The sequence below is a fragment of the Narcine bancroftii genome, chromosome 4 (assembly GCF_036971445.1).
Source record: "Narcine bancroftii isolate sNarBan1 chromosome 4, sNarBan1.hap1, whole genome shotgun sequence".
NCBI lineage: Eukaryota > Metazoa > Chordata > Chondrichthyes > Torpediniformes > Narcinidae > Narcine > Narcine bancroftii.
Genome location: NC_091472.1, coordinates 291,245,957 through 291,260,275, shown reverse-complemented (window position 1 = coordinate 291,260,275; position 14,319 = coordinate 291,245,957). Strand labels below are relative to the sequence as shown.

The 14,319-nt window shown below is 41.0% G+C and overlaps 1 protein-coding gene across 3 annotated transcripts in view; it reads right to left on the bottom strand.

The window, feature by feature from the left end:
* Positions 1-14,319, bottom strand: part of LOC138762086 (adenylate cyclase type 10-like) — a 178,053-nt gene that overhangs the window by 86,354 nt on the left and 77,380 nt on the right. For all 3 annotated transcript variants that reach the window (XM_069935358.1, XM_069935357.1, XM_069935359.1), the window contains one exon: positions 7,914-8,137. In XM_069935358.1, the coding sequence (XP_069791459.1) occupies positions 7,914-8,137 (224 nt within the window). The remainder of the gene's footprint in view (positions 1-7,913; positions 8,138-14,319) is intronic.

Genomic DNA, 14,319 nt, shown 5'->3' with positions numbered 1-14,319 from the left:
TCATCATCAAAAGCTTCGTAGTCTCACCATGAAGCAGTTTAAAAAGATAAATCTGTGTTCATCATTGTGGTCAGCTTTTGTGGCTTGCCACATTAAAAAAATTGTAAAGCATTTGTACAGAAGAACATTAAGATTTTGGGGTAGGAACAGACATCTTAACACTTTGAAGTTGCTCCACCCTGTTTTCCATAACTTCCTTATCATGCCAAGTTTATTAAAGTTTTACTAAATAGCAATTCTTTGTAATAAATTGCCAGTTCATCTCCTTGCTCAATTGTTTTGACAACAGTTACTATAATCACATTGGCGACTTCAGGGGTTTTTACGAGGCTCTAAAGGCTGTGTACGGCCCCTCACCCCAAGTCCAAAGCCCGCTGCACAGCTCAGACGGCAAAGTCCTCCTCAGCGACAAGATCTCCATCCTCAGAACACTTCCAATCTCTTTTCAGTGCCAACCGCTCAGTCCAAGAATCTGCCCTGCTCCAGCTTCCTCAACAGCCCCTAAGGCTAGAGCTGGATGAGGTCCTCACCCGGGAAGAGACATATAAGGCAATTGAACAACTGAAAAGTGGCAAAACAGCAGGTATGGATGGAATCCCCCCAGAGGTCTGGAAGGCTGGCGGCAAAACTCTGCATGCCAAACTGCATGAGTTTTTCAAGCTCTGCTGGGACCAAGGAAAGCTGACTCAGGACCTTCGTGATACCATCATCATCACCCTGTACAAAAACAAAGGTGAGAAATCAGACTGCTCAAACTACAGGGGAATCATGCTGCTCTCCATTGCAGGCAAAATCTTCGCTAGGATTCTCCTAAATAGAATAATACCTAGTGTCGCCGAGAATGTTCTCCCAGAATCACAGTGCGGCTTTCGCGCAGACAGAGGAACTATTGACATGGTCTTTGCCCTCAGACAGCTCCAAGAAAAGTGCAGAGAACAAAACAAAGGACTCTACATCACCTTTGTTGACCTCACCAAAGCCTTCGACACCGTGACCAGGAAAGGGCTTTGGCAAATACTCGAGTGCCTCGGATGCCCCCCAAAGTTCCTCAACATGGTTATCCAACTGCACGAAAACCAACAAGGTCGGGTCAGATACAGCAATGAGCTCTCTGAACCCTTCTCCATTAACAATGGCGTGAAGCAAGGCTGTGTTTTCGCTCCAACCCTCTTTTCAATCTTCTTCAGCATGATGCTGAACCAAGCCATGAAAGACCTCAACAATGAAGACGCTGTTTACATCCGGTACCGTAAGGATGGCAGTCTCTTCAATCTGAGGCGCCTGCAAGCTCACACCAAGACACAAGAGCAACTTGTCCGTGAACTACTCTTTGCAGACGATGCCACTTTAGTTGCCCATTCAGAGACAGCTCTTCAGCGCTTGACGTCCTGTTTTGCGGAAACTGCCAAAATGTTTGGCCTGGAAGTCAGCCTGAAGAAAACTGAGGTCCTCCATCAGCCAGCTCCCCACCATGACTACCAGCCCCCCCCCCCCACATCTCCATCGGGCACACAAAACTCAAAACGGTCAACCAGTTTACCTATCTCGGCTGCACCATTTCATCGGATGCAAGGATCGACAACGAGATAGACAACAGACTCGCCAAGGCAAATAGCGCCTTTGGAAGACTACACAAGAGTCTGGAAAAACAACCAATTGAAAAACCTCACAAAGATTAGCCTATACAGAGCCGTTGTCATACCCACACCCCTGTTCGGCTCAGAATCATGGGTCCTCTACCGGCATCACCTACGGCTCCTAGAACGCTTCCACCAGCGTTGTCTCCGCTCCATCCTCAATATTCATTGGAGCGACTTCATCCCTAACATCGAAGTACTCGAGATGGCAGAGGTCGACAGCATCGAATCCACGCTGCTGAAGATCCAACTGTGCTGGGTAGGTCACGTCTCCAGAATGGAGGATCATCGCCTTCTCAAGATCGTGTTATATGGCGAGCTCTCCACTGGCCCCCGTGACAGAAGTGCACCAAAGAAGAGGTACAAGGACTACCTAAAGAAATCTCTTGGTGCCTGCCACATTGACCACCGCCAGTGGGCTGATATCGCCTCAAACCGTGCATCTTGGCGCCTCACAGTTCAGCGGGCAGCAACCTCCTTTGAAGAAGACCACAGAGCCCACCTCACTGACAAAAGACAAAGGAGGAAAATCCCAACACCCAACCCCAACCAATTTTCCCCTGCAACCGCTGCAACCGTGCCTGCCTATCCCGCATCGGACTTGTCAGCCACAAACGAGCCTGCAGCTGATGTGGACATTTACCCCTCCATAAATCTTCGTCTGCGAAGGCAAGCCAAAGAAGAAAGAAGAAATTCGACCTTAAGCCAATCGTGCCCAAACCTTTAGACTCGAGCTCCATTTTCAAATATGTGACTCGGCGTACTCAAGAGTCTTTGTATAGCATACAATGCCCCTCAACATCACACACAAAATTCCACCACACATACAAGGCTCAGGAGAGTACTGAAACCAGTTATGACTGAGGGTTGAAGCTTGCACCCAAAACCACCTGGAGCCTGAGTTATCCATCTTTCTTGAGGTAGATGCCTCTTTTAATATGCCACTGTTAATGACTGTCAAGCAATCTCTTCTAGTACTTCTTTTACCCATAGGAATTGCAACATCTCTGGCAAACCCTCTGTTGAAAAAGCTTTTCCATGGAATAGTCTGAGCCATGGGGAGCAGAATTCAGATATACTCTCTTTGGGGTTTCTAGATGTAGCCTCGGCAACAGGCACTACCAGAAAAAGATCAAAAGACATAGGAGCAGAATGAGACCATTGAGTTCACCCGTCACTACCTCATGGCTAATTTACTATCCTTTTCAACCCATTCTCCTGCCTTCCCTGAGTAACCTAGAGCATAGAATACTATAGCACAGTACAGGCCCTTGATTTTATATATATATTTGACCATATAACTATATATATATATATATTCTGAGAAGAAAAAGCTAAACCCTTCCTACTTTGTAACCCTCTATTTCTTTCATCCATGTTCCTCTCTAGTAGTCTCTTATATGTCCCTAATGTTTCAACCTCCACCACCACCCCTAGAAAGGTATTCCAGGCACCCACAACTGTGTAAAAACCTGACCTGATGTCTCTCCTAAATCTTCCTCCCTTCACTTTGTACAGATGTCCTCTGGTCTTCGCTCTTCCCGCCTTGGGAAAAAAAAACTGCTGGCTCTCTACTTTATTGATGCTTCTCAGAATCTTATGTTATTATGTCACCTCTCATCCTTCTTTGCTCCAAAGAGAAAAATCCTAGCTCTGCCAACCTTGTCTTATGAGACTTATTTTCCAATCCAGGTAACATCCTTCCTTAGATTCCCTTGCTGATCAAGAAATATCCCCAATGTCTTGGCCTCCACAGTCGTCTGCTGCATCCACAAATTAACCACCTTCTGGGTAAAGAAATTCTTCCTCATCTCTGTTCTAAGGGGACATTTTTTTTTCATTCTGAGGCTGTGTCCTCTGGTCCCAGACACCCCCACCAGAAGAAACATCCTCTCCACATCCACAAGCCTTTCAGTATTCAATAGGTTTTAATGAGATCCCTCCTCATTTTTTTGTACTCGTTGAAGTTAACTCTCAGAGCCTTCAAATGATATTCATATGAAAACCCTTTAACTCCAGGGATCATCCTTGTAAACTTCCTCTGAATTCTTTCCATTGCCAACACATCCTTCCTTAGATAAGGAGCCCCATACTGCTCACAATATTCTATGTGGTCTGATTAGTGCCTTATAAAGCCTCAACATCACATCCCTGATTTTATGTTCTATCCCTCTCAAAATGAATGTGACCATTCCATTTGGTTCCTTATCACTGACTCTACATGCAAGTTTACCTTTAGGGAATCTTGCATGAGGACTCAAAGTTTCTCTGAATCTTTGATTTCCAAACTTGTTGCCCATTTAGAAAGATCTATACCTTTATTTCTTCCAACAAAATGAATGATCATACTTATCTACACAGCATTCCATCAACCATTTCCTTGTCCATTCTCCTAACCTGTCTAAGTCTTTCTGCAGGCTCGATGCTTCCTCAACACTAACCACCCCTCTTTCGAGCTTTGAATCATTCGCAAACTAGGCCACAAAGCTATCTTGACCAGCTTACAAACCATTAACATATAACATGAAAAGAAGTGGCCCCAGCACCGAGCCCTGTGGAACACCATGATCACCAGGAGCCAACTAGAAATGGACCCTTTTATCCTAACCTTTTGCCTCTTGCTGGTCAGCCAATCTTCTATCCATGCTAATATCTTTCCAGTAATACCATGGACTCTCATCTGCTTAGCAGCCTCATGTATAGCACGTTGTTAAAGGCCCTTTGAAAATCCAAGTAAACCACAAGCACTGACTTTCCTTAATCTGTCCTCATTTCCTCAAAGAATTCCAACAGGTTTGTATGCAAGATTTCCCCTTCAGAAAAACATACCGACTTCGAACTAATTTACCATGTGCCTTCAAGTTCACTGAAACTTCATCCTTAATTATGGATTCTCCTATCGTACCGACCACTGAAATCAGGCTAACTGGCCTGTAATTTCCTCTTTTGCCTCCCTAATTTCTTAAAGAATGGTGTGACATTTGCAATATTCCAATCCTCCAGAACCATTCCAAAATCTAGTCATTCCCGAAAAATCATTCCCAATGCCTCCACAATTTCTTCAGCTACCTCTTTCAAAACTCTGAGGTGTAGTTCATGCGGTCCACTTCCAGACCTTTCAACTTCCCCAGCGCCTTCTCCTTGGTTATACCAAGGACACACTTTTGTCCCTTCTCTTGAACTTCCGTCATACTGCTGGTGTCTTCCACAGTGAAAACAGACACAAAATATTTATTAAGTTTGCCTGGCATTTCTTCGTCCTTGATTATCATGTCCCTAGTGTTGTTTTTCAGTGGCCAACATTCACCCTCGTCTATCTTTTGCTCTTTATATATCTGAAGAAATTTTTCACATCCCTTATGTTTAGCTGCCTAGCTTACTTTCCTATTTCATCTTTTTTCTCCTTATTGCTCTTTTAGTTGCCTACTGTTGGCTTTTATAAAACTTTCTAATTCTCTTTCTTTCTAATTTTTGCCATATTGTATGCATTCTCATTTGCTTTTATGCTTTCTTTGACCTCCTTTATCAGCCACAGTTGTCTCATCTTCCCTTTAGAACACTTTTTATCCTTGAGATGAATTTGTCCTATGCATTCTGAGTTAACCTTAGAAACTTCAGCCATGATGCCCACCATCATCCCTGCTAGTGTTTGTTTCCAATCAACTTTGGTCAGCTCCCCCCTCATACGTCTGTAGCCCCCTTTATTCATCTGGTATATTGACAATTCTGATTTTAGTTTCTCTCCATCAAACTTCAGGGTGAACTCTATCATATCGTGATCACTGCCTCCTAGCGTTTACTTTGAACTCCCTTATCAACTCTGGTTCATTGCACAACACCCAGTCCAGAATTGCCATATCCTGGATGGCTCACTACAAGCGATTTAAAAAACCCATCCCAAAGACATTCCATATATTTCTTCTCTTGGAATTCAGCACCAACTTGGTTTTTCGAATTAACCTGTATATTGAAATCCCCAATGACTATTTTAAGATTGCCCTTTTTTCACACTTTTTCTATCTTCCACCTTGTACATTATATCCTGGTTACTGTTTGGAGGCCTGTATACAACTCTTCTCAGGATCTTTTCACCCTTACAGTTTAAAAAAAAATCTACCCACAGTGATTCTACATTTTTGACCCAAGGTCTCCGCATTCCAATGATTCAATTTTTTGTAAACCAACAGAACAACCCCACACCTCTGACCTGCCTGTCCTTCCAAGACACTGTGTATCCTTGGGTGTTCAGTTTCCAGTTTGTGATCTTCTTTCAGCCACCACTCAGTGATGCACACAATGTCATATCTGCCAATATCCAGCTGCACTATAAGATCATCAACCTTGTTTCTTATACCGTGGGCATTGAAATACAAGACGCTCAGTGCTGCATTCATCACTTATTAAAATTTTGTTCCCAAAGTACCACAGGTTAAATCATTAATCTTACAATTTTGCCCAATTGACTGCCTTTCCTTCATCACAATCTCAATACACAGTGCATCTACTTGTGTAGCTTCTGCCCTATTCACTGCCCTCTCACTCTGGTTCCCACTCCCCTGCCACAATTGTTTAAACCCTCCTCAATAGCTCTAGCAAACCTGACTGTCATGATATTGGTCTCCCTCCAGCTCAGGTGCAGGTCAAAACTTCCCCAGGGACATCCCAATGATCCACAAATCTGAACCTCTACACTAACACTTCATCTGTCATAAATTCCTATTCCTGCCCTTTTTTGTGTCTGACACAGGCAGCAATCCTGAGATTACCACTTTGAGATAATGCTTTTTAACTTCCTTCCTAACTCCCTATATTCACTCTTCAGGACTTATCCCTTTCCTATCTATGTTCAATAGTTCAGTGGATAGAGTACTAGTCTTGTAAACCAGGGGTCGTGAGTTCATTCCATGCTGGGGCCTCATTTCTGTGAGGGGTGCTGGACAAAGTGGGGACTATCTATCTGTCTTCTTTATGGTAGACAAAGTTAAAGAATTTAATTTATGTTACAATTCTAAATGTAGTATTACGTGACAATAATGGAACCTTTACCTTATGTCATTGGTTACAACATGGATCACAACATCTGGCTGTTCACCCTCCTATTTGAGAATGCCATGGATTCAATCTGAGATGTCCCTGACCCCTGGGAGGCAACATAGCATCCAGGAGTCTTGTCCACAGAACATCCTGTCTATTCCCCCAACCATTGAATCCTTTATCACTACAGCTCTCCTCTTCTCCCACTTCCCTTCCAAGATGGGCCAGACTCTGTGCCAGAGACCTGACCAGTACAGTTTGTCCCTGGTAGATTGTCCCCCTCAACAGTATATTTATTGTCGAGGGGGACAGTCACAGGGGTTCCCTGTACTGTCTGCCTCTTAACAATCACTCAGTTACCTGCCTCTTGGGTGTAACGGTCTCCTTTTCCCTTCTGTCTATCAAACCCTCTGCCTCCTGAATGATCCAGAGTTCATCCAGCTCCATTTCTCAAACAAGGTCTGTAAGGAGCTGTGGCTGGATGCACCTCTTGCCAATTTCCCACATCCTGTAATTAGAGTTGCCATCTTTACTGCATACTCTGGGTTATTATGAAAAGATTTTACCTGACATTACCTGCAGAATCACATTAGTCTCTGCTCCCTAAAGCTACTTAATCTCTTGAGTCAAAGTACTTAATCTCTACTCCTACACTGGGCTGCTCTCAGACTGGGCCTCTCCATTTGAGATTTTTTATTTGCTGCTGGCTGTAGCAACATAATCTAACTAATCTACAAAAAGGGAGATTAAAAAGTATTTTTGACATTTAACCTGGAGCCAAGGCAGACCATTTTTGTTCTTCTCAGCTCTATAATAGTCCTGGTGGACACTGAGAATTGTGAGCAGCCTTTCTCACCTCACCATTTTGCCTGCCTCTTAGGACTTATCTATGGATCAGTGTTGGAGCCTGAAATTATCTAAGTTGCCTATTGAGGCTTGACAGTCTTGAACAAGAAATCCTGAAAATGTTAAGGGGTGGTGGGGGGGGGGGGGGGGGGGGGTGCACAAGGAAAAGTTTCTGGCAATCAGTAATGGATTATTTTGTAACAGCCCAAAAATTGCCACACAAGGCCAACGATTCAGCATGAGTTATCCTTCTGCATTGCCTCTCTTCTTATTTTGCTCTACATAACTCAATGGGACAACTCTATTAAAGAGTCAGCATTGGTGTAATGATCCAACTGGCCTCCTTCTGTATGGTAAAATTCTTATTACTCCATTCTGTGAATCATGCAGACTTGCTTTTATTTCTTGCTCCCAGTATCTGCAAATTTGATTCCGGAGGCTGAAAAATGGCTGATTCATGTGACATGAGTATCTTATTTCTGTTGTAAGAAAGTACAGCATCAATCTCATCTTCCTCTTCCTGATCTAAAGGTTCCAAAATTATGAGGTCACTGTAATAAAGAGATCTGAGTATTTCTTCGCAGTAGTATGGTACACCATAGCTACGTTCTGTCAGCAATCTGCCATCAAAAGATAAAGGAAAAACGACAAACCATTACTATTTTACTGACCATAAGTTTGAATAAATTAAAAAATTACAACTCAATTAATATTCCAAAACGTGTGAAGGTGTTGTCTCAATTATCCTACTAAAAATTCTATAATATATGGAGAACATCACAGATCTCTAAATGTACCTAAATACTTTCTCTTGATAGGATAATGGCACAAGCAAATTGATATCAAATATAGAGTATGTGAACTTATTGCAATAAAATTAAACACAAGTAAACTACGAATTCACTCTTTTCCACAATTTTACTTTGCTAAAAAAAAGTGTAATAAATGCTAATTAGGAAATACCAAAACAAAATACTTGAAACATTCAGCAGGTCAAAAAACAACTGTGGAAAAAGGAGATGTTCTAGGACAAAAATCCTTCCACAGATATTGCCCAGCCTGATGGTTTGCATCTGAACTGGAGGGGCACTAATATCCTTGCAGGAAGGTTCACTTGTGCTGCTCCAGAGGGTTTAAACTAGATTTGCAATGGGATGGGAATCAAGGTGCCAGAGCAGATGGGGAAGTGAAGGACGAAAAAAATGATGTTAAGTGCATATAGAGACAGAAATCAGAGGTTTGATCGTGGTGGAAATAATGTATTCAGGTGGATCTATTTCAATGCAAGGAGTATTGTAGTAAAGGCAGACAAGCTTAGAGCATGGATTGGCACATGGAATTATAACATTGTGGCCATTAATGAAACTTGGTTGTAGGAGGGCAAGACTGGCAGCTCAATGTTCCAGGGTTCAATTGTTTCAGTCGCAATGGAGCAGGAGGGATGAAAGGGGGAGGAGTGGCATTAATCATCAGGAAAAATATCACAGTCATGATACCAGAGGTATCAACTACTGTGGTTAGATGGGTGGAGCTGAGGAATGGGAAAGGTGAGATAACATTAATGGGGTTGTATTATAGGCCACCTGCCATCTTAAAGTAAGATAAAAATGTATAAATCCCCATGGCCTGACAAGCTATTCCCTCAAACCTTTAGGGAGGCTAGTGCAGAAATTCCGGAGGCCCTGGCAGATAGATTTAAAGTGTCCTTAGCAACAGGTGAGGTGCCAGAGGATTGTTCCATGAATTAAAAAAAGGCTCCAAAAATAATCCAATGAATAAGAGGCAAGATACTGGAAAGTATTTGAAGAGATCCAAAAACTATGTGCTGCAACAAGCAATGGAGGTTGTCTATGTTGAGCGAGAAGTGTAAAGGAAATGAGCCGAATCCAGCAATGTCTCAGAGCGCACTCCTTTACTCAAAACCCAAAAACTCCTGGTTCAAATACCCGTGCCCTCTCCCTTTAACCCCCACATTCTGTGGGGCGTAAGTGACATCGGCTTCCGGTGTGAGGCTCGCTCTGCATCTAGAGTTCTGCTAGATTCTGTCAGTTGCTTTCCTGTCCACGACTGCTGGGGCAAAATAATTATTGCATCATCATTATGGCAATGAACGTAAAAATCATAAAATCGTAAGGGCCCACATAGACAAGATTCTTTCTTGGCCAGCAACAAAATCAGAGGAAACAAAAGCTTTACAGGCTTTGCACTCTTTCTGAGAGGATGTTGTAACGCAATGGGAAGTATGTACATTTGCAAGAGATGAATTTGCTTGCTAATTTGTCGATTATTATAAATAAATTGCCTTATAAGATGAAGGATTTATGGAGAGCCAAAGTTGCAGAGCTTAAGATTCTTCCTGGAAGGGATGCTAATTTTGAGGATGTTGTACAATTTTTGGAATGGCATGTATATGTTAACACTGTACCAGTATTTGGAAATATTAAGAATACTTCAATAGTTCCTTAAAATGTAAAGAAGTCTAAGACATTGTCTCGACAGAAACCATTGCTGTGTCAGATACAAGCACAAGAAAGAACAAGGAAACAAAGGAAAAAGATCAGACTGTTCAAGAAAGTTTTTTGTATTGCAAAGCACGCTTTAGAAAGATGCTCATGATTGGAGAAAAAGTCGCATGTCAAGAAATTAACCTTTTTCAAGAAGAGTGAATTATGTTTTGGTTGCTTGTGTAAAGGACACATCAGCAAAACTAGTAACAAGCGATTTGTGATATATGCAAATTAAAGCATCCCAAGTTTCTGCATACTTAACGAATTAAAGTTGAGAAGGAAGTCAAACAATCTGAATCCAAGACTAGACAGTTAGAGAGGATGCTTCAGTTTCAGTTCAGACAGTCTTTCTGGGGCCAGTGTCAAAGTCCTCTCAATAGTTCCTGTGCAGATTAAAGCTAAAAAGTGGGACCTTCTTGATCCAGGAAGTACCGCATCATTTTGTACTATTGAATATTAATTCAATCTTCACAGAAAACGATCACAGATCTTATTGAAGGCAATGAATGGTGAAAAGAACATTGAAACTAATATAGTTTCAGGTTTAGAGATTGCTAGATTGAACAGCAATGAATTTTGCAATCTTCCAAGTGTATATGCTCTGAAGACTATGCCTGTGAATAAGAATACTTCACATCAGGATAATATCAAACAGTGGTTTACTCTAAAAGATGTTTGCTTACCTAAGATTGATGCCAATGTAGATATGTTAATTAAAGTTATAAGGAGCCAAAATGATGGACCTGATGCTGAACATTGCTTAGATGAACGATTAACGGACCATTTGGAGGAAAATGAATAATGATCAGGAGACATTGAACAACAGTTTAAAATTGACTTTCCTGAATGTCTCAGATATACAAGAACCTTCAAAGGAGGATAAGCAGTTTCAAAATCTGTTAAACATGTTGATGGTCATTACTGTATAGCGTTATGTTTGAAGAAAAGGGAAATTTATATGCCAGATAGCAAAACAATTGCAGAACTGCAAATGCTGAATTTGAAGAGAAAATTTGATAAATTTTTCCTTTCATTTGATATATACAAATGTCATGTTGGACATGATAGCCAAGAGTTATGTAGCAAATGTATCAGAAGATATCGTGGAATTAAAGATGGTTAAAAAAAAAGGTAATTGCCTCATTCTGGAGTTATACATCCACAAAAGAAAATAAACTACATGAGGTATTTGATTGTGGAGCATAATTTCAATGAGTTTCATTAAATTCTCAACTTCTACAGGTCCAGACTTAACCAGTACTTTAATAGGTGTTCTGTTAAGATTTTGTAAAGAGCCTATTGCATTTGCTGCAGATGTTTAAAGTGAAAGTGCCATCAGAAAATCGTGATGTTTTTACGATTGTACAGCTGACCGCTGCAAAGAAACACATACACAGTGTGTCAGGTTAAGCTCACTCCTTTATTCAGGTTGGAAAGGCTGCTTTTTATACTGTTCAAGTTCCCGCCGTTTTTGCTGATTGACTGAGTCATCTGTATGAACAACAATAGCGGACAGGAATATCCATGCATATGAGTGCCCTTCTTCCCCAGCCTGTTTCTGCTGAGTTAGCTGGGCAGCTTGACCAATGCCATTTTAGGGCTGTTGGTCTGATGCTGCCCCAGCTCCTACCCTTGCCGGTTCGTTGTCCTGGGAGTTGCTTTAGTGATCTCTGTCCGCGTCTGCTGCCGCGCTATGTCCCAGCCTGATCTCTCCAATTGCGGGCCGCCACAATTGTTATGGTGGCCTAATGGAGATTACAGTAAAGACGTGATTGAATACAGATAGTTCATCTATTTGGCGCAACTTTGCCACCAAATTGTGAAAATGTTGCTCTCAGAAAATATGCTGAAGATAATGAAGAGCAATTTATTTGTTAAGCTATAAGCAGCATCAGAAAAAAATTCTATGATGATGATGGTCTTACTTCAGAAAAAAAAGCAATAGATCTTTATCATAAGTTAAAAGAGGTCTACACTAAAGGAGGTTTGTTCCTTATGAAATGGATTAGCAACAGTCAAGATGTGTTGTTATTCCTGAGGCAGAAAGAGCAAAGGAATAAAACATCTCAATTTGGATTGTGATGTTCTACCTGTCAAAAGAATTCTAGGAGTGCAATGGTGTGTTCAATCTGATGCTTTCAAATTCAAAATGGTTTTGAAAGAACAGCCTTTAACTAGAAGAGGTATTCTTTCAATCGCAAGTTCAATATACGATCATTTGGGAACATTGGCACCGGTAGTATTAATAGCCAAGAAAATTCTGCAAGAATTATGCAGAAGAAAATTTGGCTGGGATGAAACTATACCAGAATCCATTGCTCAAGATTGGATAAATTGGGTTGAGAGTCTTAAAATTAAGAAAGTTTTGAAGTCAACAGATGTTTTAAACCAATAGACTTTGGAATTCCCACATTTGCTCAGTTATATCACTTTGCGGACGCAAGCGAAGGTGGTTTTGGTCCTGTCAGTTATTTAGTACCACGAAATAACCAAGAGCAAGTACACTGTGGATTTGTAATGGGAAAAGCCAGAGCGGCGCTATTAAAGCCAGTAACCATACCTCGAATGGAAATGACTGCCACTACTATGGCGAGCAAAATGGACACTATATTAAAAACAAAATTACACACGGAGATAGCAGACTCTATGTTTTGGACTGATAGAACACAAGTGCTTTAATGCATTAATAAAACCACAAGGTTTTGTACCTTTGTGACTAACAGAGTTAAAATGAAATCAAAAAGATTTTGCATGCTAATCAATGAAGATATGTTAAAACAGTGGATAATCCATCTGATATAGCTTCCCGAGGATCAAAGGTTCAATTTTTTTCTGGAAAGGACCAACGAATGGGTGTCTGGTCCTCAATTTCCTTTGCGATCTCAATAAGATTGGCCTCAAATTCCAGAAGAGTTAAAAGAAATTTCAATGGAGGATCTTGAATTATAAAACACTAAAGCAAATACTCTTCAAATATCTAATGAAAATGATCAGGTCATTCAATTAATTTGCTATCATTCTTCATGTTTTAATTTGATTAACTGGATTCTCAAGTTAAAAACTATGCTTTTAAATCATATCAAGAAAGAGAATCTGAAGTCTCAAAGGAGCTGTTAACCTAACAGTTGATGAGTTGACAAATGCTGACTTGGAGATAATTCATTTTTGTCAGATAAAGGTGTTTGATAATGAGATATCAAAATTGAAGAAGAATCTGAATATTACAAAAAGTCATGTTTACAAGTGTTACAAGCCCAGAGGACCCCAAAACCCAGCAGCAATAGGTATTCACCAAGACAAATGTTACTTCAACAAAAGTTGCTGTTAATTATCTTTAAACATGAAAATAGAATCAAACTTTAACTTATCACTAACTTACTTAACCCCCTTCTAATTCTAAGTGCATGTGTATGTAATGTGTGTGCAAGTTCAGAAAAGTTCTTTGGTTCACAGTCCAATCTCACTTCCAATTCCTCCAAATTCACTGGTTGCAGGCAATTCTTATACTGTGCACAGATTTTCACATTTATAAAGTTCACCAGGCTTTAGTGCTTGAAAGATTCCTCAGGAAGGTTCTTGTCAGTTTTCAGAGAGAGATATGTTGTTCCAGGACATCCACAACTGATGTACTTCCATCAGCCACTCCAGTGTCTTGCTGACGAAACCTGCCCCTTCAGGGTTCTCCAGATGATAACCTCTTTCTTTCAGGTCACCAGAGTTCCCTTTTGTTTCTCTTATTCCAAGTGAAACATTAAACAGCCAGTCCTCTCCTCTTGATGAACCACAAGGGCTTTGACCAGGCTATCTTCCAAGCAGGCTTGCCAGCTTGTCCTGTTCTATTCTAGTCCCAGCTACTTCTGCTGACTGTAACACTGTCAAGTGATCCCCCCCCCTCTCTCACACACACACACACACACACACACACACACACACACACACACACACACACACACACACACACACACAGAGAGAAAGAAAGCCTGTTTAACCCTCTCTGCTTGCAAAATTACATGACCCTCTTACAAGCTCTCTTCCAGACAGCAGCAACTCCAGCATTCTCTTTCATCTGTTGCCTTTGTTAAACAACAATCCATTAGTGAAGTCTCTTGAGCACTCTTCAAAGGCTGTGTAGTCGAAATATCTAGCATGGGACAGAGCTCTAGTATTTCAAACAAGATCTGTTTAGAGTGTTTGTATGTAACCTACTCTAATAAACCTTTCCCAATTTATCTCCCAAAAAGATATCTATATACTCTGTCTCACAAGTTAAATCATATTCTTCTTAATGATGTATT